The sequence below is a fragment of the Pomacea canaliculata genome, linkage group LG10, assembly GCF_003073045.1.
Source record: "Pomacea canaliculata isolate SZHN2017 linkage group LG10, ASM307304v1, whole genome shotgun sequence".
Classification (NCBI taxonomy): domain Eukaryota; kingdom Metazoa; phylum Mollusca; class Gastropoda; order Architaenioglossa; family Ampullariidae; genus Pomacea; species Pomacea canaliculata.
The window spans coordinates 15089481-15117141 of NC_037599.1; the positions used below are offsets into that span (position 1 = coordinate 15089481).

At 44.1% G+C, this 27661-nt stretch overlaps 1 protein-coding gene across 1 annotated transcript in view; it reads right to left on the minus strand.

Moving 5' to 3' along the window:
* Window positions 1-393: 393 nt before the first annotated feature.
* Window positions 394-27661, minus strand: part of LOC112573146 — a 36587-nt gene continuing 9319 nt past the window's right edge. The window contains exons 2-32 of the mRNA XM_025253236.1: window positions 25339-26115; window positions 19787-19884; window positions 18540-18641; window positions 17740-17816; window positions 16085-16149; window positions 15659-15789; window positions 14977-15216; window positions 14300-14478; window positions 13822-13999; window positions 13403-13519; window positions 13246-13272; window positions 12976-13079; window positions 11068-11268; window positions 10873-10938; window positions 10467-10575; window positions 10124-10267; window positions 9719-9833; window positions 8899-9028; window positions 8611-8666; window positions 7993-8119; window positions 7608-7714; window positions 7112-7214; window positions 6600-6759; window positions 5904-5979; window positions 5088-5154; window positions 4669-4754; window positions 3966-4095; window positions 3421-3462; window positions 2834-2887; window positions 2646-2670; window positions 394-2323 (exon numbers count right to left, since the gene is read on the minus strand). Of these exons, the coding sequence (XP_025109021.1) occupies window positions 1491-2323; window positions 2646-2670; window positions 2834-2887; window positions 3421-3462; window positions 3966-4095; window positions 4669-4754; window positions 5088-5154; window positions 5904-5979; window positions 6600-6759; window positions 7112-7214; window positions 7608-7714; window positions 7993-8119; window positions 8611-8666; window positions 8899-9028; window positions 9719-9833; window positions 10124-10267; window positions 10467-10575; window positions 10873-10938; window positions 11068-11268; window positions 12976-13079; window positions 13246-13272; window positions 13403-13519; window positions 13822-13999; window positions 14300-14478; window positions 14977-15216; window positions 15659-15789; window positions 16085-16149; window positions 17740-17816; window positions 18540-18641; window positions 19787-19884; window positions 25339-26006 (4617 nt within the window). The 5' untranslated portion in view covers window positions 26007-26115 and the 3' untranslated portion in view covers window positions 394-1490. The remainder of the gene's footprint in view (window positions 2324-2645; window positions 2671-2833; window positions 2888-3420; window positions 3463-3965; window positions 4096-4668; window positions 4755-5087; window positions 5155-5903; window positions 5980-6599; window positions 6760-7111; window positions 7215-7607; window positions 7715-7992; window positions 8120-8610; window positions 8667-8898; window positions 9029-9718; window positions 9834-10123; window positions 10268-10466; window positions 10576-10872; window positions 10939-11067; window positions 11269-12975; window positions 13080-13245; window positions 13273-13402; window positions 13520-13821; window positions 14000-14299; window positions 14479-14976; window positions 15217-15658; window positions 15790-16084; window positions 16150-17739; window positions 17817-18539; window positions 18642-19786; window positions 19885-25338; window positions 26116-27661) is intronic.

Here is a 27661-nt window from a genome sequence, read left to right on the forward strand (position 1 = left end):
ACAGAACTGAATAAGAAGGAAAATATCTACAATAATGAATAGGCAGTAAGCTATTACACAAGCAGTAAATAGACAGAAAAACTGTGTCCATAGAAACAAACTAAGTGTGACCATAATGTGCAGGTCACCTGCACAATGCCGGACATGACAGTCGGCACACAACAACTTGTCGCATGCCATGCAAAGGCCGTATTGAGGCACCTGTCTCTCACCTGATCTATACAGTTTAATTACAGAATAAATATATTACAGGTACAACACATGTCTTGCACCCACTCTGCGCATGCTCACCGCCTGCTTTATCTCTGTTCAAGGCTGTTTACACACGGAGACACGGCGGCTACTAATTACAGATCCTCGCAAGCGTTCAGCACAAAAACAAACACAAAATCATTTTTCTAACATTAGGAAACTTTTTTTTTTCGTAACATAGAGAAAATGAGACATTGCAGGCTCAAGCGAGCGCTAATTGCACGTCTGGTGAAGGCAACAGGAGAGGGTGTCATGGCAACAACGGTGTTTGACAGTAAAGCCACCGTCACACGGTCTGACATGAACCTGAGTACAAGCAGGGTAGAGACGGCACGAGGACGTGAATCATCCAATGGCTCCACTAACACGAGGGTTGAAAGGTCAAGCCAAATAAAGGTTCCGGTGAAAACTGTGTCAGGATGTAGTTTCAGACGAAATTGTCCACACAGTCACCTCCTACAGTAGTAAGGTCTGTTAGTCTGTTAGTGCAGTTGTTACTCTGGTTACCACATGTCTTGCCCTCGTCTGAATGTCGATGGTGGATCTTGTGTGTTGGGTTGGTCTTATCGCCATGAGTTCCGTTGGTCATGATTTCTGTTGTGCTGAGTCAATATTTTTGCGGCTGGTTGTTTATATTACAGAGTATTGATGTGGTCGTGCTGGGCTGTAGTAATCTGACACGTGCAGTGCTGTGGTCAGGTGTTGGCAGGCCTGGCTGCAATCATTGAGTCAGTTTGGGGTGAGCTGATCTCAGCCAGCTGTGGTGCATGTAACTGAGACTGAAGTGAGCCGGCCTCTTTTGACAACAAGCAACAACAGTTAATATCCACTCGTAGAAATAAAGGACTCATCGTTCTTTTTGTCCAACTCCGCCTGGAAACCCCCGGGTAACCTGCCGGTCCCAAGCCCGGATGAAGGTGGAAGGCTGGGCGTGGGGCTAGCAACCCTACCCTTACCGTGGTGGGCATTGACATCACTGTGCTAGTGACCACTGACCTAGACACTAAACACCACCTTGCTACACAGTCGACCTCACTGTTGTAGACCGTGAAACTTTATTTATTTATTGCTAGACAGTCACACTTTGATGACCTTACTGCTACCTAAGTTCTTACTGTGGCCTTGCCCCTACTCCCCGCATTCAGTTCGCCAACATCCTGACCAACAGGTCCTCTACATCGTCAGCTCTACAAGGCAAGACGAGGCAACAAGTGTTGTCAAGGAAACGTCCATGGTTGTCAAAGACTGTCATCTTTCCGACTGTTTTGCACTGTCAGCAAGGCATCGTGCTCCCCAGCGACCTCATCAGCTGCGAGTCTGCTGCTGTTCACTCGACCATGACCACTTGCTCCGCGGTCTCGCCAGTTGCCTGAAATCATGGCGCCCGAATCAAAACCACCTTCAGGTGGCCCAACAAAGTCCCCTTCACGCGCCTGATGTGGGCTCCGGTGATGGTCGCAACAAAACATCACCTCCCACTCCATGGGCGACTTGTCACTGGTAGCGATCACCACGCTCTGCTGCTCAACGGTGTCGTCACTGCACATTGATATCTGTAGCAGACAGGAGGAATGCTGGGCGCCTCCTGACTTCCGACTGCCAGGTGACACTGGCAGCAGTTTGTCAGAGGCTGTCCGACTGCCAGGTGACACTGGCAGCAGTTTGTCAGGGGCTGTCCGACTGCCAGGTGACACTGGCAGCAGTTTGTCAGGGGCTGTCCGACTGCCAGGTGACACTGGCAGCAGTTTGTCAGGGGCTGTCCGACTGCCAGGTGACACTGGCAGCAGTTTGTCAGGGGCTGTCCGACTGCCAGGTGACACTGGCAGCAGTTTGTCAGTGGCTGTCCGACTGCGGGGGGCTCGCCGGATGCCCGCTCCAGGTCCTTCCTGGGGGAACCGTGCAGACTCTGTCCCCAAACTAAGGGAGCCAGAGGAGGAAGAAGATGTCCCGAGAAGAAAGCGGAGGTAGTGCTTGTGCTCTGTTGTAAATTTGTTTCGATCAGTTTCTCGGTAGAACTGCTGGATGCTCTCAACTTTCGTCTCCTCCGACTCGTGCTCCAGAGTCAATGAAACTGCAAGACCAATGTTTTGTTTCATTCTCTCAAATAAATTATTTTCATACAGACACATAATTCTGACAGAGAGCAACAAGAGTTTTGCAATTCGTCCGTCTGGTCAAGAAACCCGTTATCGTCATCACACAATCCAACCATGAGTTTATGTACACGTGACCAGGAAATCTCTAGCCACGTGACCGTCATCCCATCATCAATCAAACATCCACACATCTCCATCAATCATCGTCCGCCACGCATCATGATGACCCACCACCACATCATCATCAATCATCAAGTATTATCATCAATCATCATCATCATCATCATGGTTCTTTACCTCTGCAGGAACTTGAAGCTACCGTCTGCAACAGAATAAAAAGTTCTTTAAGCATCAAAAGTTAGGGAAACGGTGAGTGAAAATTACGTGTGATTAGTCCATATACTCTCCTTGCAAAGTGTGTGGGTATACAGGTGTAACACTCTACCTGCCTCAGGCACCTGCTGTACTCAACATTCTCCACCTACCTTCGTGTGCTGTGATGTTCTCTTGGAGTAGACCAGACTCAACGCTTTCCGTACCTGTCCACAGACGAAATCTTGTCAGAAACTGATTTCACAGTGTGTTCACAATCTTTTCATTGATATGATGAAGTATTGTCAGTACAATAACACACACAGACAGACACACAGACACACAGACACAGAGGAAAGAGAAGGCAGGAGGTCTGCCAGGTCAGTAAAGGAGGATAGGAGTGCACGACAAGAGACGCTATAAAGAAAGGAAACAACTACATAGGATAATGCAAAACTTATCACTGAAAATGTGTTCTACAGTAGTAAAACTGAAGCAAATTTATTGAGTATATTTTGTCAGCAGGGATATCAGGAGCCATAGTGGACTACCAATAATATTCTGTCAGTAAGCATACGAAGAACTGGGAGGTTTCATGATATTTGGCCAGTAGGGATACAAAGAGATTGAGTGGTTTACAGTTGGAGAATTGCCATGACAAACAACACTGTAGCCTGTTGAGAGACAACATCTATTCAGCTGCTGACAGATGACAAAACTCTTTGTAATAATTAGCTAAACACTTATCTGCTTCACTTACCCGGCGCCTCATGACAACCATGGAGATGATTATAGTTGCAGTCTGAAACAAAGGGTGAAAACCAGCAAAATTGACAAAAATTTAATTTTTACGATACATTTTTACAACACAAATTATTTATTCTGTAATGACAACAAATTATGGAGCATAAAACCGCTATTTAGAGGTTGAAGACACTGCAGGTGATAATGCGTCTTAGGTCCTGATAACTGACATTACTAGCAAGGGTTGGTGATGACAGCGACAACAATGAGAGCAACTGCCGAGGGTGATATGTGAATAAATACTGGAAGAATCATGGTATAGCGTGCTGGAAACACTTGTTTGTAGCATTGACGATCATGATAAACGATAGTGAAATACTGAAGCAGTTAGCCACGTGCACGTGTCGCGTGCCCCGTTATCTGGCAAACAATGCCCGTCTTGGCACGGTCTGCGCATGCGCATGAAGACAAAGTTCAGGGCACGCGACACACCCACCCATCTTTATGCTCCCCCACCCTCAGTTTCTCTGTGAGTGAATGACAACATAAACAGTTACTCACGAGTGTGCAGTTGACACACAGGAAGAGGAACCGACGGCTTTCTGTCACACTGTCACTCTCATTGAGCATTCCACTGACACACAGCACTATCAGCTGGGTCTCTATGCTGAAGGCGCGCGCTGCCGTAAAGCTGCAAATAAATCATCCTCCTCATCATCATCATCATCATCATCATCGTGGTCGTCTTCGTCGTCGTCGTCGTCGTCTTTGTTTTCAAATCAAGGTAGATGATCAGCAAATCCACAAAATTAATTAGGCAGGAAAAAATTCTCTTTCAAGAATGTCGTCTTGACTCTCTTTTTATTTCTCGTTTCCATCTCCACTCTGGAGGAGGAAATTCTGAAAGTTTCTCAGTTCGATATCAAAACTCTCAAACCACTCTAAGATTCTAAGGCCGTTCTTCGGGGTACCTTGGAGGATAGGTTCTACTCAAAGGCACTCAAAACAATGGATGAACTTTGTAGCAAACATGAAGGAGTGGACTTATAGTTGCATGCAGAACTTGCCCACAACCGCCCACGTTGACAGCCGTTGAGTGTCACGTGGTCTAATCCAGCTTAATAGGTGGTTAGCTCGTTTAGTTAAGAGATGAATGATGATTATTCTAATGACTCGTATGGATTATTACCAGAGGCTACTTACATATGCTTATCTTCTCAGGTAATTACCAACCTGCTCACGTGACTGTCACATTGCTACTTACATGTAAGTCTTCTTGTTTTGGAAGCGAGTCTCATCTTTCCAGGTTCTCGTGCAAACCAAGCACAACACCATGATTCCAGTATGAACCTGCAAAACAGTGGCAGAGTGTGTAGCACCTGACACCAGCTGTGGGTGGAGGACTGTCGGGGGTAGAACATAACGAAATGTCAGCACTAGACTAGGGTCCCTGTTTATTCACATCCCATCTTCAGGTCCCTTGACTGACTGAATAACCCTCTGGCCCATGAAGACGATGACATGCTAGAAACGAGGAGGCCGCCTGCCGGATGTGCTCCCTTTATTAATCAGTGACTCCACATCAACATCACTCGAGTAAACCCAAATAAATATGAGACAAGTCCATCTCTGCTGGGAACCCTTCCAAACTAGCAGTCAATGATGACAATGAGTAGAACTCACCATACTGAGGATGACGAGTGGCACCAAAAACGCGTAGAAATGCCAGTGCCCTTCGGACCACCAGCACCTGTAACAGAGACCCCTATGATGAGACCCCTTTCATACCAATAGTGTTCCCAGAACTCAACACAGTTGTCTCCAGAACAAGCTTTAAGAGTTAAGGGAACTACATCAAAGCGGTCTCTAAAGCATGTTTCAAAAGTCTCCCAACATAGCAGTCTTTTTAAAGGCTCCCATAAACTACATTTTAAAAGTCCCATAGGTGTGTGCCCCTAAAATACTTATTAAAGGGCTGGTGGGATCCAAATTTTTTCCTAAAGGTGAAGTTCTCCACGTCTGGATAAATACTTTTCTTCCTTTCTTGAGATACAAGAAACAAGTATCACCATGTACAGAACGAAATCAAAATGGTGATGTTACATTTGTTCACAGATACTTCTAATTAGCATAGATACTTCTAATTAGCATAGATACTCCTAATTAGCATAGATACTTCTAATTAGCATAGATACTTTTAATTAGCATAGATACTTCTAATTAGCATACGGCCCCAGCACTCCCACTGGCTGGTGCTCGCCTCTTTCTGTGTGTTGCTATTTTTTTGAAGGCGTGTATTTCGAGAACGGATGGGGTGTATTTACCAAGATTTGGGGAAATAGTATCTTGCACTGAGCTTTACCCAATCCTTAGAAAAATATTGTGTATCTCACTATCCATTAAGACTTGATAGCTTAGCTTCCATAGTCCACTTGTAGAAGATAGCAAGTCCCATTGTCTAGTGTCCTAAAATGCATTTAAAAATGTGGGCGCCATTACCATGTGTGGCAGGTGAAGTCGTGACCGTAAAACTCAGACATGAGAATGACCACCAGCGTTGTCACGGAGGGTAGCCCTGACAATAGAAATATTTCCATCAAAGAACAAAAGTATTCACACCTCACAACAGAATTGACACCTGAAGACAGGTATTTACCCCTGACGACACGTATATTCACACCTGACAATAGCTTTCATAAGTAGTAAAACATGATTTTAAGAGACACATACATTGCAGCAGCCTACTATGTTCATGTAATATCAGAACTTGCAAAACAACCTCGTATTGATATACCTAACAAGACTGTCAAGATACACTATTATTAGGTCAAAGTCTTCTTCCTAATTAATGTGTTTTAGACATACAACATAGGCTGTTGACTGTCATCATACACTACATGACTACACCAATGCATCATGTCGACCTACACCACAGGACTGAGAACGATACATGACATATATACTGAGAGCAATAACCTGGTCATCATACATAAACATGACTGGGGGCAATACACCACGACAGTCATCTGCAACAATACATCAACACATATACGGATTCAGAGAAATACATCACGACAGTCATATAGAACAAAGTGTCATGTCGACATACATCACAGGAATGGCACCAACACAAGAGACACAACCTACGCGACTGTTGACATTAAAAGTCAGATGGTCACGTGTCCTGCTGCTCACCCCAGCCGACGAGGAAATACTTGATGCAGATGCTGTGGGTGACGACTGCTCCCTGGACGGCGCGGATCTTGAAGAAGACGTGGACAGCCTCCGCCAGCAGAAAGGAGAAGGATGTCAGGTGGAGAAACTGCACCAGCACCTTGCCCACCACACACACCATCTGCACCACAGGGTGAACACGGTGAGCCGGCCACCCGGGCTTTTTTATGAACGACTGTCATAGGCATTCTACGTAAGTAAAGTGCCAATAATATTCCGCATGGTGAACAGGTCTATGAATAATTTATCTTCGTATGGAAATCTGGCAGTGAGAATACTCTAACTAAATAGTTACAAATAGCTTGCTTTCAGTGATACCTGCCTCCAGCCCCTAGCTACGCAGTCACACAGAGCTACGCATCTGGTGTGGGATGTGCCTCCCTACCTCCAGTGAGCTACCTACAGACTTACACCAGTACACAATATTCACCTGTTGTGTCAGTGACCTGTGACCAGTGCAGACGATGACTCACCTTCTGTGTGGTCTCGGAGAGACAGAAGATGCAGACGAGGTTGACGCCAGCGAAGGAAGTCACGAGACTGAGATGTATAATGGAGGTTGTCCCCGCAATGTGCCTGAGACAAGGCAGGGAGGCTCATTGAGAGTAGTTTACATGAAAACAAGGGAAGGTGTAGGCCTTGAGATCTCACAACACAACCTACTGGCGCCATGAGAACGCTGGATATGAAGCTTGTGAGACAGACTTGTGAGACAGGAATGTCTGCAGACACTCTGTAACTACTGCCAGATAAATACTAGTCCCATTAAAAGTTTAAGGTGATCAAAAAGTGAACTTAACTAACAGCACTTCTTTCCCACCACAACCCAGCTCACTTGAGTCAGTGAGGATAAGTTTGTGATGATGGAACAGAAAAAAAAGAAGGCCTAGAGAGGGTTAAACCGCAGCCACGAGATGAGACACGAAGACAGACAGGAGAAAAGACATGAAGACAGGATGCTTGACTTGCCTCCATGTAATCATGTAGACAACAATGCAGGCGGCCAGTCCGCACAGGGAGGTGACACATGACACCATGAGGACACTGTTCCACGGCAGTGGCGGCGCTACAGGCAGCTGCAGGACACATAACGGTCAGTCAGCCCAGTGTCAGTCACAACAAACAAAACCTCCACATGTTACTATCATGCATTTTTCATACAGCTTCAGTAAATACTTTACATTATTATAGCAAATTAATTATTGTAATAAATGTTCATACCTCACGCCGCTCCAGCGTTTTTCAGTCAAGGTGTGAACATGTCAAATAACTACTATGCTTAATCAACCGATGACAACAATCAATGGAAGACAAAATCAGAGGACTACTTATTGGGGAGGGAGGCATGTCTGACCTGTATATTCAAAGACAGCACAGTAACGGCGTAATGACCATGTAGCGGACACAGACAAACGGTGGCGTTGGCTGTCCTGTTGATCACGTGACAACTTCCTGCAGACCAGTGTCCAACAAGACGCTCCCTGAAAGTGCAAAAATCCCTCCAAAGGTTACTCATTGTAAGTAAATGTGACGACAGTAATAATTAGATAATTAGTTACACCAAACTATAAGTGATGACAGGAATAATTAATTATACTAAACTATAAGTGATGACAGTGCGGTGTGTAACTGGCGATACAGAGAGGTTCGGCGAGGGGAGTAGTCCCGTTCTCATGTCTGTAAGGGTGTGAGTAGTCTTCACGGACACATGAAATGTCATGTATGTCCGGTCAGATTAAAGCAGGAAGACCTAACTGTGGACAGGTCGTACAGACATGACAGGAGAAGTAGTAAGAGGGATGCTAGACTGACGAGTGAAGCCGCGGACACCCCACTATAGACTTATTTACAGTGCAAAATCCTCACATCCTCACATCCACCTGACTGGACTGTCAGCATACCCACATTCATCTGTCTTTGCTGTTGAAACATTAGCATTAATCTACCTTTGTCCCTCAGCATTTACACCTACCTGTTTTCGGGTATCCACGCAACACACCTCGTGATGTTGTCGCTAAAAACTGCTCTCTAAATAGAGAAAAGAAAGAGCAGTTGAAGTCAAATATCTGAATTTCCTTTGAAACTCATTCTTTAAACTCACGCAGGTGTCTATGAACACTTTTTGTGTTTCGAAAGATGGACAGAACAAATGAAAACAGTTACTAACCACATAAAGCGCAATCACTCTATGTATTACTCCCACGTGACCAACCTACCATATTTACAACCGTACAGAAGGAACAGAGGGTTGCTAGGATACCTCGTGAGTGTGGAAGAATTCCAGCTGGACCAAATCCTGAACATTTTCATCTGTTTGATCGTCATCCTCTTGTAGAAGGTCGACAGGGATCACCGATATCAGCGGCGTGACGAACACCTCTGCGTGCGGGCTGTCAACACGTCACCAATTCAAAACACGTGACCATTCGAACCACGTGACAAAACGTGTGTTGCTGAGTGGAAGAGAGTTTGGACTGTATGGGGATGCTGCTAATTTAATTATCTTTCAGACATCTTCGAGCGAAAGGCATTCAGACGATATTTTTTTGTAGGGTTGTGATTTACAAGAATTCTGGTGGGGAAAACGCAAAACTGCATATTTCTGGGTAAAGATGATTAAACAAAGCTGCCAGTATCCCATTTAAAGGACTAATGAGGTGCAGCCATTATGTAACATCTCTGAGCGAGATGCTATTTCTCTAAATGTGGGTCAATATTGTCTTTCTCGAAATACACGCCGACAAACATGACGACCCACAGAAAGAAATTGCTCCCACCTAGTCCTTTGATAAGCAAAGTTAAGATTGCATATTAAGGAACATGTCTGTTGATTCTTGTCACATCGTATCCTAAAAACTAGAAATATGAGACTAAAGAGCTTTTTATTTTCGCCTATCCATTAATATAATGGTCGTATTTGTTTGTTGCACTCGATGCGTGACAACAAGTGCTGAGGTTCATATCAATTCCTAAACTGAGCGCGAACATAATAAGATGATTCAAAAGGTTTATACTAGTTATTAAACTAGAGTTGTATTAAATGATATTGTTTTGTAAATTTATGATGTCTACTTTGCTACCTGATACGGTTGCGAACCGGTAGGACAGGAATTATGGTCTGCGAGAAGGTCACCTGCAGGACCCTCCTTGTTGTCCACGTGTCTGCTGCACTTCGATTGTCTGCTACATCTCCGTCTGCAGCACGAGAGAGCACACAGCACACAGTGCCAACACACACCTTCAAAACACACTGCCAATGCTCAGTAGCATGACAAAAATTGTATGGAGGACATAACCGGGGTAACCCCGCCAATCATACAGCACCGAGCACAGACAGAGGACATCGCGTTTGCAAAAAAAAAAAAAAAAAACAAAAAAAAAAAAACAACAAAAAAAAAACCAACATGTCTAGTGAACATTCAGTCCTAGCTCCCATTTGCACCATTAGTTCTTTAAGAAGTCTACAAGCTAAAGAAGAGGCTCACAGTCGGTCGGTCTGTCGTTCGTGGTGACGGAGGACAGATGTCGGAGGCTGCGGGTGAGAGCAGGCTTCTCGAGACTCACTTCCAGTACAGAGGGCGCCAGCGAGCCATTCACGGGATGCAGGGTTACGTTCCTCACCATCAATCCTGCAAGAACAAACGTCACAGATGTTTTGTACAAATGTCACAGGCTTCACAGCATCTGTACAAAACTCCCTAGACCCGTACAAACTATATATATCCTGTTGTGTCAGCCTAGTGCAAAATGAAAACTTTCATGAAAAGAAAATTTACTATTCTGTGAAGTATGTTCTTTAACGGATACCACTGGTAAGGAAGTTGTTACCCAGTGTGGGTAAGGTGATGTTGTCAAGGGAAACCAGAGACGGGGAGCGCTGGGCCAGCTCCACCATCATCTCGCACACCTGGATCAGCCGCGCTCCTACACTCAGGTCCTGCAACAGGTAAATACAGGCAACATCTACACTCAGGTCCTACCATACGTAAATACAAACAACATACACAGTCACCTCAGGCAAAACAGACATCAACATAAACATTTACACTCAGGTCCTATTATTGCTACAGGATAATGACTGTTTATTCTGGTTTGATGTACACAGTGTTCTCGAAGGAAGACATTTCTTGCAAATATTTGTTTGTGCCTCAAAGTCCAAGACTGCAATCAATCATCAGTCAAAGAGGATGTCACGAGAGGGCCACGGTGACATCACTCGGTCAGTCACATCTACCTTTTTCTCCGACTCGTTCTTGTCTTTCATCTCCTTCAGGAGGAGGTCCATGAAATGCGCCACTGTCTGCAGAAAACGAACAAAATATAAGGACAGTGACCTACCTGTGCTCTAATTTTACAGAATTTTGACACGTCATCTTTCATCTCTCTCCCCTTCTTTGTTTTTATCGCTTGTTAATGTGAGTTTGTTCACCTTAAAACTGAAGTCACTTGTTATTTCCGGGGCCAGGGTAGGGAACCGCAGTGTGACGGTTAGGAGCGTCTGCAGGCTCCTGGCAAACAGTTCCACGTCACCGGCCAACGTGCGGTTCTGTGCCTTCTGTACCACACTGTACATGGAGTTGTAGATGCCGGACAGCCCACCCTGCTGGTACCCCAGTTGAATCTGCTCCAGCTGAAAATCATCATCATCATCCAGTAAAAAGAGAAGAAGAAGCAGAATGGCTGCTCCTATATTCCTGCATATCTACCCATATGTCTAGTACACCCTCGCTAGACACAATACAGACATCATGGTGTCCACAAGCACCCTGTCGTCAATATTTTGAAGAGTAATATAACTCAGGCGAACCTGCAATTGTAATAAACACACAAAATGTTCAAGAGCTACAGTTAAATGTCAGTTTTATTTAATGTCGCAGATATGGACCAGAAAGTGCAGCCGTGTCTCAGAAACACGCCCATAGCAAAATAGGCAGACTGGTCCATAACAGCACAAATAAACAACAACAACAACTCAGTCTGAGAGCAACACTTAAGAGACAATTACGATCTCGAGCAAACTGCACTGTGTGTTTCTTGGGGGAAAGAGTGTGAAACCAAGTTCTGAAATTGGGAAGATTTTGTTGCTGTTGTTGTTGTTGTTGTTGTTGTTGTTGTTGTTGTTGCGGTTGCTGTTGTTCAAGGTGACGAGCTCTTGTTCACTGCGCAGAACATGTATTTTCAGCCTGTAAAGAGGACTACACGAGGGATTTGGACGATGAACGAGGTTCTTGCTTGTCCGCCATCACTGAACACACAGCCCGGGCAACGACTACACGACCCACGTGAGATAAATAAAGTCTATCGGCAGGCATGTTGACAAAAGCACAGGTTAAGGGTGATTGAGAAAAAGTTCAAATTAGCGGCTTCATGTTGCCAATAGATGTCAAGACGTTTTGTATAGGTTTTGGAAAGGTCACGTGTTTGTACAGGTCACGTGTTGGGGGCAGGATTATTAATCAGGTGCTAATTAGTCAGGTGCACTGACCACTCCAACTGCAGGACCTGTCATTTCATGTAACCAAAACTTTGTCAAGCTCATTATCTGAGGACTATGCGTGAATCCACTGACATGAAAGCGAGTGAACGGTGTATAACGGTGTATAACTGTGTACAACGGTGTATAACGACTCACGGGAAATGTACTTTCACTAGTCATCTCAGGGTTAAATCTCTGTCCACAGTGCTGAAACCATGGAGCAAAGGCAGGTGGCCCAATACCTTTCACAAGAAAATGAGACAAATGATGGTGAGACATTGTCTAGAGGGAAAGTCTTCACAAGCAGGAAGCACTTTGCTGTTGCCGACAGGTGGCGCAACCATTTCATTAGTTTCCGTTCGGCGTTGTTATTGCTAACAGGTGGGGCAGCCACTTCAAGCACACTTCCCTCGGGGCAAAGTAGCCCAACGGCTTCTTTTTTCAAGTTTCCCGGAAAATATGAGAAGGCAGTGAATTCTTTATAGGACAAAAAGTAAGTGTAATAACCAATTCGTTCAGTTATATTCCACCTTTGGACTCATTGTATACCATAACATCACTAACAACATGGCGGTGTGTGGCAGTTTCATAAGCATGATACAACTTCGACCTAACAGGCGTGATAAAGTTGTAACAAAACAAGTGATGAAGGTACGACAAAGGCTAAGTGAAATGTGGGCACACCTTGGAAAATGTTGAAAACAAATTAGTAATAAAGTCGACAAGGGGACAGTGAGAGGCTCGAGACTGGACAAAAGAATACACAACAACAAAACTTTATATTGTTGTAAACAAACAAATGCAAGCCCCAACATTAAAGAAAAAAATGAAGCGTGCACACAGGCATGAACCATGTCTGACCTGCAGAAAGATGTTGATGATGTGTACCGACTGACAGCGCGCGTAGTTGGGGTGGCCCCAGGCACACCGGTCCTCCCGGCACACACAGTCCCTCCGCGCGTATGCTGCCAGACACAGCAGTTGTCAGTGTACACGTCATCGCCACACACAGGTAGCCACCCAGCATGCATGTAGGTCTACATGTCATCATCTGGGAATAATTAGTCTGTCTGTCTGCCTGTCTGTCTATTTGTCTTGGCAAAGCTAACAAAAATAGTAGACAATGCTTACCATCTCCCAGTCCTCCGGTCTTGAATTCTGAAATCAACAGGAAAAGGAGAGTTTGTGATATTTTCACTCACTCAGTTTCTCATGCACGTACGCACACACACACACACACACACGCACACACACGCACACACGCACGCACGCACACACGCACTTCTACCTGCAGTGTCTGTGGGGTCCACAGGGCAGGACTGAAGATCGTAATAGCCACCAAAAGTTCTGTTCCACCTGACTCCATCAGAAAAGCTGCTGTCACAAGCCACATCACTCTGGTTCGCTGGAAACAAGTGGACAGAGACGGTTATGGACACGCCGTTTGTACAAGCAAGCAAGGGAGTGAACGGCGAGCAAACGAGGTGGACGACAAGGCGATAAGACATCCAACATCAAACAGAAGGCAGCAGAAGACTTAAGTGAATACACAATATACAAAGGGGAGGATGTCAGACAATGCGATGTACGTAAAACAAGGGGGAGCCAACGACATAAGTGAGAGAATGGAGGAGGGAATAGGGAGTAGACGACATAAGTGAGAGAATGGAGGAGGCAATAGGGAGCAGACGACAGCACACGACCTACGTGCGATGACGAAGAGGACGACGGACTTGGAGGTGGCGCCAGCTCGGTTGTGCACCCGGCAGCTGTAGTTGGCAGACACCCGAGCTCGACTCAGGAAGAGGCGGGAACCACTGGGAAGTAAGTCTTCAACGACCTCGCCATTGACTGTCTCTCCTAACAAGGCGCCATCTCTCAGCCACTGCACGCCATGACACACACGTCTGCTGATCGCTGTCTATACTACAGTCAGTATGAGGACAGACGGTCTATTGTTTGTTGTCTGCAGTGTAGGGTAGACAGGGAGTCTAGTTGATGGTCATTCTGGTTTTCACTACACAGAGACTTAGCACACACATATATATATATACACTGCCAGTCCATTTATTTGATAGTCTCTTAGTAAACTGCTTAAATCATCTATTCACAAAATAGAGGACAGAAGTGGCCAGTGGTGTGCCAGAGACAGCATGTGCCATCCAGACACCTGACAATGACACACCTGGTAGGAGAAGGTGCGCATGTTGTCGTCCGGCGACAAGCAGCGGAAGCTGTGCGACTGTCCCGCCACCAGACTGATGGTCAGCGGCTTGACTTCCACCTGCGGCAAGGCCAGCACGTGCACACGCAGCACCTTCTTCTCCTTCTTATCCACGTCTTCAATCTCACAGACGAACTCTCCTGACACACAAACACACACACAAACACACATTTAGTCATTGCTGCGCTTGACAAACGATTTACAGGGAACTAACTCTCAGGTAAGAGCAGTCATCTGTAGGCGTGTACCCTGGTAGACAGACGGTCTCTTAAAATGTACTTTATATATTTTTGAACGTGATTTCTGCAAATAAACTACAAAGTCAGTCACAAGAATTTCATGTTTACAAACACGTGACTTCTGAGAAAAAAGTCGTTAATAAAATACAATCGACTGATTGCGCTGGTAAAGCAACAACAATGAACGGTGTCGGGGAGCGGGACCGGGGTAAACAAACAAAATATAGGATTAGAAGCAAACTATTTTAATGTACTTAATTTTCTTCACACTCGACCTCTGCAAATAAGTCTTAATAAATCACAAACTGTTGGTCGTAAAGCGGTTGTAGATGTAGTCGTAATAAAGATTACTTATATATATAGAGAGAAATACATCAAGATGACAGGCAAGACAACTACCTTTGTCGTACGTTGTGACGCCGTCGATGTTAAACACAGACACTTGCTTGTCGTTGATGTCATCAAACAGACGGAGCTCCCAGGCGTTGCGTGTGGTCAGTGAAGCGTTGAAGAGGTGGCAGTCCTTGTACCAGCGGAAGTGCAGGGCCGGCGACCCCCGCGCTGTGCACACCAAGATCATCATCCGACCCTCCAGGGCCGGCACTTTGCTGTGGCTCTCCACACTCAGTAAACACGTTTCTGACAAAACACAAGTAGACAATCATCACTGCATGCTTCAGGGGAAGAGGGTTCAGAACAGAATTTGGATTTCTGGAATTAATTTAAGTGGGTGAGTTTCCCAAATGTGAGCCGAGTGGGTGAATTTAGTAGGGATTTTTCTACATGCATCCAAAGTGGAAAAAAATTGTCTCTAAATGCATGTGGAAGAATGTTCTTTATTTAAAGAATTTTCTCAAAGTGCACAACAACAATTTTCCAGATGGCGAGTGGCCAAAGTTTTACATTCTATGCCAGACACGAGGGTCACCGAGATCTTGATGAACGTACACAAAACCGAAAGGTCACCAGAAACTGACCTTGACCCTTTCTCGTTCTACTTTGTTCACTGATGCAGATGCGTACGCCGATGAAAGATAAGAAGAAGTGAGAGTGAGAACAGTTGAGAACAGCGGGGCCTCACCTGGATGCACGTCGACTGTGTGGTTGGCTGCAACACCTGTGAGGTTGTGCACGAGGTCGCCTACAGCTGCGGGCATCATTGTCACCTCGTTTTTATCCAGGTAGAAGTGAAACAGCAGTATTCTGTCTTCACTTGTAAAAAACACACACAGGACAAACTCAGAACTCTCATTAACAGCCCATGTAATAAGGTGGCAATTGTAAACTGTCTTGGAGCTGTTTGTCGGTGACGAGTCTGGTGAGAGTTGTTCATCCCGAAATGGTCTAACGGGACCTGTTTGTCAGGTGGGAGTGGTTGTGAAATATCTGAACACCGAAGTGAAATCTATGTGTAGCATGAGATGTGAAACTGTGAAATGTGAGCATATGTCTTCAGTGTGGTCTTTAGAACAAATGTTTCTACCACATTAAAAAACACGAAACTTACTTGACAACATCCACTGCAAGACGATTGAGCGTTCCTAGTCCCGCTGACTGCAGAAAAGTGTGTATCTGAAAAAAAAAATAATCCCCATCATCACCACCACCACAATCACCACCTATACCTTCATGTCCAGTGATGACAAGCATATTCTGTTTTGTCACATGGTGCTCATCTATTGTCTGGTGCGTATCCCGTTAGGACGCATGGTCCGTATTCAAATACCTGGAGGACGATTGACCAGTGTGGACATTTGGACAATCGTAGAGCCAGCAATGACAACTTGTCTCAAATGAAACACAGCCAAAAGGTTATGGTATAACCTTTCTCAAAACACTGGAATGGACTGGGCAAAGCGTGTTAGCCCTATGTTCCCTCAATAAGTCGAGACTTGTTTTATCTTGTCTGCGAACTTCATCGGCGAGGGCGCAAGGCGACTGGTGCTCGTGCGTTGGAGTAAGGAGGGAGCGACGGGGGAAAGAGATAGAAAATTGTAACTCGTAATTTCTATTTGTCTAAGGCAAAGAGACAGGAAATTTGCGAGAGACTGGCGAAAAATGAAAATCCTAATATGATTAGTTGTAGAAGCACCTGACGCCCCGAGGTTTCTTGGCCAAAAGCTTTGTAAACATGTTGTGAACTTCGCGAGTTCGGGACCTGCTGGTGGCACAGATCAGACCCACCACATGATGCACAGACGAACACTGACAGCATGTCATGACACAGACGGACGGAAGGACGGACGGACGAGTACAAATCAACTCAATGTAAACAACAATCTCAAGCTATGATCTACGTGAAAACTGCTCACCAAAGTTAGAAAAAAATGAGGGTAGGCTCATTTCGATAGATACAATTGACAGTCACAAACATAACAATTAAATACATCGAAATCGGCATGCTTAAGAGAAAATATAAACTAAACAAATAATGACAGTTTTTTCTCAAATTCTTATTTCCTTTTGTAAATAACTCTTTAATCTCCATGTTTCTCGCAAGGTCGATGTTTCATTTCAATGTCGGGGTTCTAGCTCAGGCCTTGCCACTGTTTTATTCCCATCTCACCCTCGTTCAGTGTCAAACAATGCCAAACAAAAGTCGAGGTTCATTAATATAAGAATTAGGACATATCTCTAACCTGATATTGTCCAATCAAAGCAGTGTAAATGGCTTGTACTCCATTCAACAATTCTAAATTTTAAAATTATAACTATAAAAAATTATATCTATTCATAAGTTTATGGATGTCATGGGTTTAGGACCAATGGGAAAATTCGAAAAATTCCTCAAATTGGTTGAAATATAAAGTTAAAAAATGTTGATTTGACATGTTTATCCAAAATGGTTCTCTGAATTCTATGAAAAGAAATATATATATAAATTCCAAAATGTATAAAGCCTCTCTCTCGTAAAACTGAAATTACTCTATTATCTTAGAAGGACTGTCTAACATAATTTAAAATTTAAAAGCCTGGATACTCACTATACTGTGGATACTCACTATGCTCTGGTACCTTACTATACCGTGAATACTCTATATTGTGGTACCTTACTATGCTGTGGATACTCACTATGCTGTGGATACTCACTATGCTGTGGATACTCACTATACTGTGGATACTCACTATACTGTGGATACTCACTATACTGTGGATACTCACTATATTGTGGATATTTCCGTGCCTCCACTCCTCTGGCTGCTTGTCGGCTACCACAGTCACAGATACTCTGTAGAATTCTGAAAGTCCCGTGCAAAACAAATTTCTTGTGTGAAATTCATTCTTCTGAGTGCACCAAATGCTGACATCAAGGGCTTGACAAAATCACACAAGTGAGTAAAATATTTACTTCTCAAGACAGTTGTATCTAACACGGTTACATGCACGTAAACACAAGTACACGCGCGCACACACACATACGATTGAACATACTCTTTCCCTCGCTGACTATTTCCAGGGTTAGCTTTGGCTGGTCAGAGTGGATAGTTCTCACATGGTTAAACAAGTCCTCAATGTGTTACATTTCTTTCAGGCTTTTATCACTGTCGCAGGAAAGTGACCCCACCTTGTTAGTTAGGTCACACCTGAACTGACCCCAGTAGCTATTTGCCTCTGGGTTTCGCTACCTGTCGTTTTCAGAGAAGCGAGAATATTTTATAGCCATTAGTAACAGGAGTAGTTGCTTCTGGTATTGTCATAGCAACACGACTACCACAGCAATTACTGTGAAATGAGTGTTGTGATATCAGTAAACTGACCTAAACACTTGTTTACTATTATTGCCAGGCACGTCGACCACAAATGGTCCAGTTGCCAAGCACCGGGGTCAATGTCAAAGACAGGAAGTAGGGGGAGGAGGTCATATTGTTAGTTACGCTGGCCCACTGGGAAGCAGGCATGTGTGTTGGTGTGCTGTGTGTGTGTTGTGTGTGTGTTTCAGGGTGGGGGAGGGGTTGACTGACCGGTTTCTGCACACGTCACGTGGTCCGCGCCCTCTCTGCAAGCGCACCTGGAGCCGCCATCCATGTCCTGACAGCCGCCATCACAGCTGACGCCGACACACTCTACGGGAAGAAAACACGTGATGTATATATTATGTGTAAATAAAACACGTGACGTACATATTATGTGTAAATAAAACACGTGCAGCACATATTGTGTGTAGATGATAACAGACACAAGTGTTCTCAGGAACTGCCAGAAGCACGCACGAAATTATCTTTGTTCAAATGAGGTCGCCATCAAGACGACATTATTTGTAAGCTGCAAATTAAAACAACAACAAAACAATTCAAAAATAAACCAGACTAATCTCAAAGATGACATTTCCCACTTAGTGCAACAGCCGTGCACTGAGTTGATGAAGAAAATATTCTGGGTTTGGTGTTTGTTTGTTCGCGCTGGACTCTCTAAATGTCAGTTGCAAGCAGAGAACTAATGAGTAGTAATCAACAAAACTAACAATAAATAAACTGTAATGTCACCACTTGCAGTGTCAGTATGAAAAATAAGAATATCTATCGTTGACGTCAGTAGAGGCGGTTACCGTAGTGTTGCAGGTGCGGGAGTAGTTTTTTTTTCTTGTTGATTGGGGTTTACGATAATTTTTCGATCATTTGAAGTGAATATTATCAAAGAAAATTTCTCTTGTAAAAAGTTTTTAATTGTTAAATAATAAACTGTGATCTACAAACAATCCAGCACTTTTCGTCGCGCTGTACACTGACAGGTGCACAGGAACATGCTACCACCACTTCTTCACACAAGGCATCAGTCAGGTGAGACGAAAAGGAAGATGACTGACAGCATCAACTGGATTAAACGTGTGTGATGCTTAGTATGACTTACTGTCACAAAACAGTTAGATGGTAAGTAAGACTATTGTACTGAAAAACCCCCAACAGTCAAAGAAATCATTTCTTAGGAACAAAGTCTCTCTCTCTTGCTCTGGACAGATACAGACACAGTGGGAAATAAAGCTTTACATGTCGATCCAATCCTCTACAAAGTAAAAACAAATTCTAAGAAAAACAGAATATCAAATTTATCAGAATATATGTTTACTCTTCCAAAAAATAAAAAAAAAGGTTTTTAGTAAATTTTAAAAGTTTTTTTTTTCATCAGCATAGAATCTTCTGCAACATTAGTCTCCCTCTTTCAGATAAACGAGATGTATCGATGTCAAGGAAGACAACCGACTGCCGCCTACCTTCTTTGGAAAGACTGTTTTCTTTTTTCTCTTCACATTTGGGTCCCGTGTAGCCATCCGGGCACTCACACACGTTCACAGTGGATCCGTAGATGTACCTGCAAAAAAACCCACTCCTTGCCATAAATTATTGCCGCAGGTTTGTCAAACATTCGTTAGTTAAACTGTCAACATCACAGTTAGACTGTCACGTTTTCATTATTATTATTATCAGCAAGCGGGTTAGTTAAAGATTGATCACCAAACACTCACTAATGTCACATGGACAAGCAGCAGCAGCAACAACAATAATCGCATTTATAAAGCACCTTTTCTGGCACCAAAGCCAGGTTTGAGGATTTTAAATACAACAAAGGTGCACTCACATACACCTTTTAGGGTCGACACCAACCTCCACGAACGCACTACCGGCAGAGAGAAGAAAACCACAGAAAACTACCGTTTACTACTTGTAAGCAGGTTCATATCCACAGAAGTATGTCAGAGAGGAGATTGGAACACACGACAGCTGATTCTGACTGTCGTGACCACAGACTGCTCCTCTACTTGTAGCATGGCAAGGCATCCCTTACTGATAGATGTCTATAGGTGTGAAAGGACGCGCCCATGACCGTGGGTTGTCTTGCCACTCCATGAAACGACTGTCAATCGTTTTTAACTTAAGGACCAGTGTCTTGTCCTGGTAGCTACAACGGGATCCGAGACAACCCCCACAACTGCATGTTTCCTTACCCCAGGGTATCGTTGCCACTGCTTTATAACTTTGGAAACAAGACGCTTTTCCTTCACTTAATAATAACAATAAATGCAAAAATTGTAAACCGCATACTCATCCTCCTAAGGAGCACTTAAGAACATGAACCAAACATGGACAGCACCAAAGGACAGGAAAACAAATAACATATCAGCTACCTAAAAACCAAAAACAACAAGAGTACTAACGAAAAATAAATGTTATTCAAAAAACGCAAAAAGGAACCAAATAACAAGAACAGGAACAAGAGCTGAGAGTACAGTAACATGATATTGCAAAAGGAAGACGAGCAAGGAAGGACTCGCATAATGGGAAATGTTGTTAGGAGTAATGTTTACAGAAGAGGTTTGATTTAGTGCACGTGTAGAGGATTCAATAGTGGTTATATGCCGGATATGGAAAGGAGGAGAGTTCCATTGTTTCGCTGCACAATTACTAAACATCCTGTGGCCATGTGTTGTTGTTTTGGGGACAGGAAGAGTAAGGAGACGATCATCAGACGAGGAGCAGAGTTGTGTAGCTGGGATGAAAGGGAAGAGCAGTTCAGAGAAATAATCAGGGCAGGTGCCAGCAAAGATATTAAAACAGCACGGACAGTTTGTACTGGAGGCCAGAACGGATGTGAAGCCAGTGTAGAGAACCAAGGAGATGGGTGGCGTGGTCACGTGTGTCTGGTGCAGCAGAGTTCTGTACTTTCTGGAGTTTGTGAAGAAGGTATTCATCAAAGATGGGAAAACATCTGATGATATTTACTATCTTTGTGATGTCTAAGAACTCAAGAAGAAGGCTTGTGGATATTTGATCTAACTGGAAAGTTGTTGGCTTGGCTTTCAGAATAATCGCCTTTATATCAGTATCAGACTGGCCGAAACTTGGTCACAGAGCATCCCATGGCAGAGACTTATCTTCGAATGATAACCACGACCTCTGGCCTTCAGTTCTCCTAACCCCTTGTTTTTTGTCTAACGGAGAGTGTAAGACTCTTGTGCTCAGGTATTCTTTTATTCAGGTATGCATGCGGCCCACCCTTTCAAAGAGAATTTAATTCGATACAAGCGTCTCGTGAGATTGCTTGCAGCTTTTGTTGGCCATAACCGTTATTAGTTTACCCCTCTCCAACCTCACAAGAAAGCTTATCAGAATGATGAGTTGATGCAAGTCTGAACTAGCCTATTACTTGCCTCTGAACCTCTCAATGCTGTAAACATTTGTTGTTTATGGCGGTGCTTAGAGGATCTGACTTGCCATCAAGAGGTGAAGTAGTCTTCGTCACATGATTTCAGCCAATGTCTTCCCGCCCACGGTGATGGGTTTGTGCTTGGCCGAGGATCTTACAGGTTCTCTCTAGTGGAGTACACTGAATGCTCTCAGTCTTCGGGTTCTCAGGCAATCATCTCCATGAATTAATTATCAAAATATGCCTTTGACTTCGAAAAAGCCTTTGATTTGCTGGCTGTAATGTCGACTGACTGTGCATTCGCGCAGCATGTAAACAACCTATACACTGTACAAAAACTGGAACAATATTCAGCCATCCTCGGTCATCCACTGATCAATGCCGCTACATAATTTAATACGGATTGGACACAATGTGAGCGATCAATGGGACACTTGCTTGCCACATGGGACTTGGGAAGACTTTGTCCTGTGAAGCGTGCCCGCAAAAAAAAAAAAATAAAATGCCACAAATAAATTATAACCAGAACACTTCTAAAAGTGTAGCCTGGACTGTTTTAAAGATTTAGAAAAACTGCAAGCGTGCATGAGTATGTGCATGCGTGTAAGGGGTAACGATGACTAGCTTTTGTTCTCGAGCACATTCTATGACGATAATGAAAACGCCGATGACGCCGATGACGCCGACGATGCATGTTACACGAATAGACTGTGTAACTTGCAGAATTTTACTGAAGAATTAAAGAAGGAAAAAGACAGTCAGCCTTTAAAGGTCGTCTGTCTGAATGCTGAAAATAGTCTGTATCTTACATCATGAAAGTGTGTTTATGTTTATGAATTCTATAAATTATTTCTCATCATGAAAACATTTTTATGTGCCTGAAGATGTCATTAACATTTCAAAGACTAGCAGAGTTGATAAGTTCGTTAACAAAAACGGGTGGATTTTCTGTGTGCATGTCTCAAAAATGTCTGCTTACATCTGCATAGTAGGAATGTGTGTGCACGGCTACATCAGAGAGGACTGTGGATATTCCACGGAAGAAGAATGAGTGAGGTCTTTTCATGTTTAAGATTTCGATTTTCCTCGTCGGTTTCCATAACTACTCTGTTTACTTTCTTTTCTAACTAGTGCAGACAAAAAACAAAAACAAAAACAAAAAATAAAAAATAAAACGTATTATAGGTTTGGAGGATTTGTACAGATCAGGAACCTTAGGACACAACCAGGAAAAGTGTCGGGACGGGGCATGATGATGATGATGATGATTGATGATTGATGATTGATGATGATGATGATGATGATGATGATGGTGGTGGTGGAATTGTAAAGCTCGTGAGTGCGAGCTCAGAGCACTGCACACAAAGGACTACAAATGAACCACCAGCCAACCAAGCGTCGATAAACGTATGAACCGATGACCAGAAAAACAAAAAATAAACAAGTGCATGGATGAAGAATTGACGAGTGAGCAGAACAGTACTCTTGGTTATTATACATGACACTTCTTAAGAAGATGTGTTTTGAGGCCGGATTTGAAGGCTTGGAATGTGGACACAGTTGAAGGGGAAGAGAATGGCAAACAGCTGGTCAGAGGCCAATCGATGGCAGCTGGGACTGGCAGCCAGGGAAGATGGCGTGGGAGGACGTGGCAGTGTTTTCTGCTCTGCGCCTACGGAAGACAATATGAGCGGCACTATTCTGAGCCCTTTGAAGTTTCCCCAATAGGTGGTTAGGAAGATAGATGAATAGAGTTTCAGTAATCCATCCGGGACAGCGTAAAAGTAGACATAAATCTTGGTGACAGAAAATGACAGGAAGGGCCGGATGTGACTGATTCTGTGAAGCTCACAGAGGAGAGAAGGCATTATGTGAGATTCAAGAGATAATACTGCATCGAAGGTGACACCAAGATTGCAGATGGTCTGTATTGCTAGCCACCAGAGAAGGTAAGCCTGCAGAGGTTGGCACACATTTCTGAGGCTGTTGAAGAGAAGTCAGTTTTGTCCTCATGCATTTTTAATTTGTTAATGGATATCCGGGATTTCAGAGAGTCTTTTGTCTGATGTGTGGTGGTGCAGACTTTCTGGAGCTGGGAAGCGAGGCCAGACCTCACCAACTGTCATCAACAGACATGTGCAGACCCAAGTTGCTGACAGAAAGGATTCAAGTAGACTGAAGCTGGAGAAATGATTCATGAAATGGATCAGGACAACTTTTTCAGGTACTTTCCACAGAAGAATGAGATTGGAAAGAGAGAGAGAGGGTCGAGGCTTGGCTTCATTAGTAATATATGGAATCATCGTCAAGGTACTCTGCATGAGGTCGGTGAAGATTGCAGGATGTCTTCAGTTTATGATGATCTTCCCTGACTTTCACTCGGCGACAGGCACAAGCTCCATTAAAGGGTTCCGGAGAAAGCAAAGCATCATGTTTCATTATGGAAGAAGCAAGTTAATGATATTGTAATCGATAGGTGTAAGATAGAGAAAGATATTTCATTTACGACACAGCATCAAGTAAAGAGCTTGTCACCAAATACGGAGATAGAGAACAAGATAAGAACTCCTGACATCACATGACATGGAGATATGACTTGAGGTCTGAGCTCGGACTTATCACCTGACTTGAAGATTAGAATACGGGTCAGAGCTGCAGACAAAGAGAATGTCTCCAGGGACAAGAATCAATTTCCTTTTTATATCAAATATTGACGCTGATGCCAGTCCCGTTCACGGCTTTTTATTGACAGACTTGTGGAACTGGCCTTTCTACGCATGCGCGAACAGCAAAACCATAGTTGACGATCGTCTTGCTTGCTCAGTCATTCTCTCCTGAATAAAAGCCTCCGCTGAAACCATAAATGTGACCCAAACCTATCTTATTCGTGTTGAGCTAGCATGTTGAAACACACACACACACAGAGAGAAAAGGAGCGACAGGCTTTATATCCTTTTTGAATCTTTTCCTTCAATAGTCACCCTATGGGGCACACGAAAAGTAGTTTATTGCTGCCAGACAGTGAAAGCAAAGTAGGGCAAAAGAGTCACTGAACCCAAACTTTAGCTATCAAACATCTTTTAAGAGGAACCCTTGGCCATGAAATAAAAAGCAAAGACCTTTCCGACCAAGTTCGGTGGAATTAATACATTAATATTTTAGAGGGTCACCGACAGCCAGGACGGGCCGCGGGGCAGAGGACTTTTCTGGGCCCCTTAACCCTAATCATGAGTTATTTTCCCAGTGTAAGTGTATAGTACTAAGTTTACAAGTTGTAATTAGACTGGGAATACCTGCATTACTTTTAGTAAAGTAATATACATCAAACAACTAATATCTACACCACTGCACGAGATGAGTATTATAGAGATGTGCACAGTAAATAAGGAAAAAGGATTTTGCATATTAAAGCCGAAAACTGTATTTTCTGAGATCTACTTAAAATTTAAAAAAAAATACTCCGACCAAGACTGGGCCCCTTCATACCATCGGGCCCGGGTACACAAAACCCTTCTGTCTCCCCCTCTCGTCAGGTCTGATATTATATGTTAAAATACGAAACATCGGGCTTGTTCTCTAGTAAGGAGAGATAAAAGTTGAGGCCAATGGCCTGGTACTGACCGGCAGCGGCCGTTGTTGGCGCACATGTTGATGCCCTTGTCGGGGTCGCAGTAGGGGCCGTACTGACACTCCCTGCCGTAGAACCCAGGGAAGCACGCGCACTGGAAGCGCGAGAAGTCGGCGGCCGCCAGACAGTGTCCCAGGAAGGAGCAGCTCATCACCGAGCACGTGACGTCACGCACGTGTTGCGTGCGGTTGAGAATCTCGTAGGTGATGTTGAAGCCGTACACGTCCTCCAGGTAGTCCTCCACGCGCAGGTGCAAGTTGGTGACGTTCTGCAGGCGCAACTCCAGCACCACGTACGGCCGGTAGGCCACCACGTAGCGGATGTCCTCCTCGAAGTTCATCTCCCCCAGAGGATTGCGGCCGGCCTGCACGTACTCGCTGACGTAGTGGTCGTACTCGATGAGGCGCAGCACGCCGCGCAGGAAGTACTGCGTGAAGTACACCACGATCTTCTTGTCGGGAGGTGCGCGGATGACCCAGTGGCAGGCCAGGGGCGCGGGCATTCGCTCCGGGAAGTTGGGAGACTGCACGATCCCCCGCGGCTCCTCCAGCACACCGCCACACGCCGTGAAGACGCGGCTTCCTGCTGCACAGCACGTGATCACTACAAACACCATCATGGCCAGCTGCAGGGCACCTAAAGTCCGGTAACGGCCGGCCATCCGGAAATTTGAGTGAGGCTGCGAGTGGTCCTCAGCTGACTCGAAGACTTTACTCACCAGCACGTAGTCAAGGAACACGGCGATACTGAATTGACCTTTAGCTGTATATCTGCAACGAAAGACCAGCACACATGTAATTACGGCTTACAATAAACTTTTCTTGAAGGTAAATATAATGTACATAACTGCCATTAGAAAATGTGAACTTATCAGGGAACGCAATTATAAAGCGAAGATAAGCTGGTCCCTCGGACAACACCCGGAGCTCAGGGACCAGCGTCCTGTCTCCATAGTTACAAAGCGGTGTCTAGACACCGCAGAGTTAGCTTTACCCATGGGGCACAAAAATAAAAAAAAATAAAAAACAACGAAAATCACACAGACATATCAATAATGAACGTTGATGTAAAAAAAATATTAATAAGATTATTGCGTGCCCACTCATGTTAAAGCCCTCAGTACATATGTAGACTGTATCCTTGCCATTGATGAAATCTTCTATAAATGAATAAAGTTTGGTTTTAAAAATTAGTTGAGAGCTTGTGCGATTTCTCTCTATGGAAGCTCAGCTGTCAAACTTTGGTGGAGTGGCTTAACTTTTGCAGACAGAAACATGTTCCATAACGACAACTCTTGTTAGAGCATCACGCTAACGGTCACAAACTAGTTTCAGAGAGATGAACAATGTTAGCCCATCAGACCTGTTTTTTTTTCTCAATAAACTCCCAGAACGAGGCTATTGACAGAACAACTTCCGGTTTAGCGAAAGACGACAATGGCTTTGTCAGCAGTCTGCGAGAGAAGCAACAATAGATAAACAGGAGGTGGCTTATACTGTATGTCACCCCGAATCATTCCCTTCTCTATAGTCTGGCATTGGCCCTCTGTCCAGTTCTTCCTAGCTGCCTTCATTCATTTCTTTACGGCACAATTGATTTCTTTATGTTTGGAAGCTACTTCGGGATTTCTTTGCCTTCCTTTCTCTCTTCAAGGCCTCCTTTGGTCACTGACATCTTGGATGTAATTCGTGTCCCAGGGCTTCTTTCTACGGCCTAGCACTTCCCGGGCTGTTGACAGTAGCACCTCTTTGATCTTTTCCCAGCGAAGTTTGATATATACGAAGTTCAGTGCTGTGAAATAACCTCCAACAGTGGCCTTCAGGACCTGTAACCTTTGGGTCTTGTGGTTTCTCCAATTTCAAAGCCAATTTGTGAGATGTTTGAACGGCGCTTCATCCTCAGCTTCATCTTCGGGTTTGTTAAAAAAGTTCATGTTGGCTGTCCGTGTCTTGACCTTACTGATGCTGGATTTGAAGCGTCTAAGCAGCAGGATGAAGTCAATTTTTTATTTATTAATCCATCTGGTGAGTGCACTGGTCATCCTCGATTTCTTTTGAATTGTAAGTTGTTGGCTTAGACAAGTCGATTTCTCTGAATAAACTCTAGGAGTATGAGGCCCCTGTCGTTGATTTCCATTTTGTTCAAATTTCCAAGGCCAAATTTACCCACTGTTTCTGGTTATTAATTGCATGCGTCTGGGCTGAACTTGGAGTTTCATCCCCAAGTACAATGAGGATGTCCTTTGTTTGGAGGGAGGAGGTTTCTATCTTGACAACCTTGTGCAGATGTTGGTAAAGTAGCATAGAGAAATGTGCT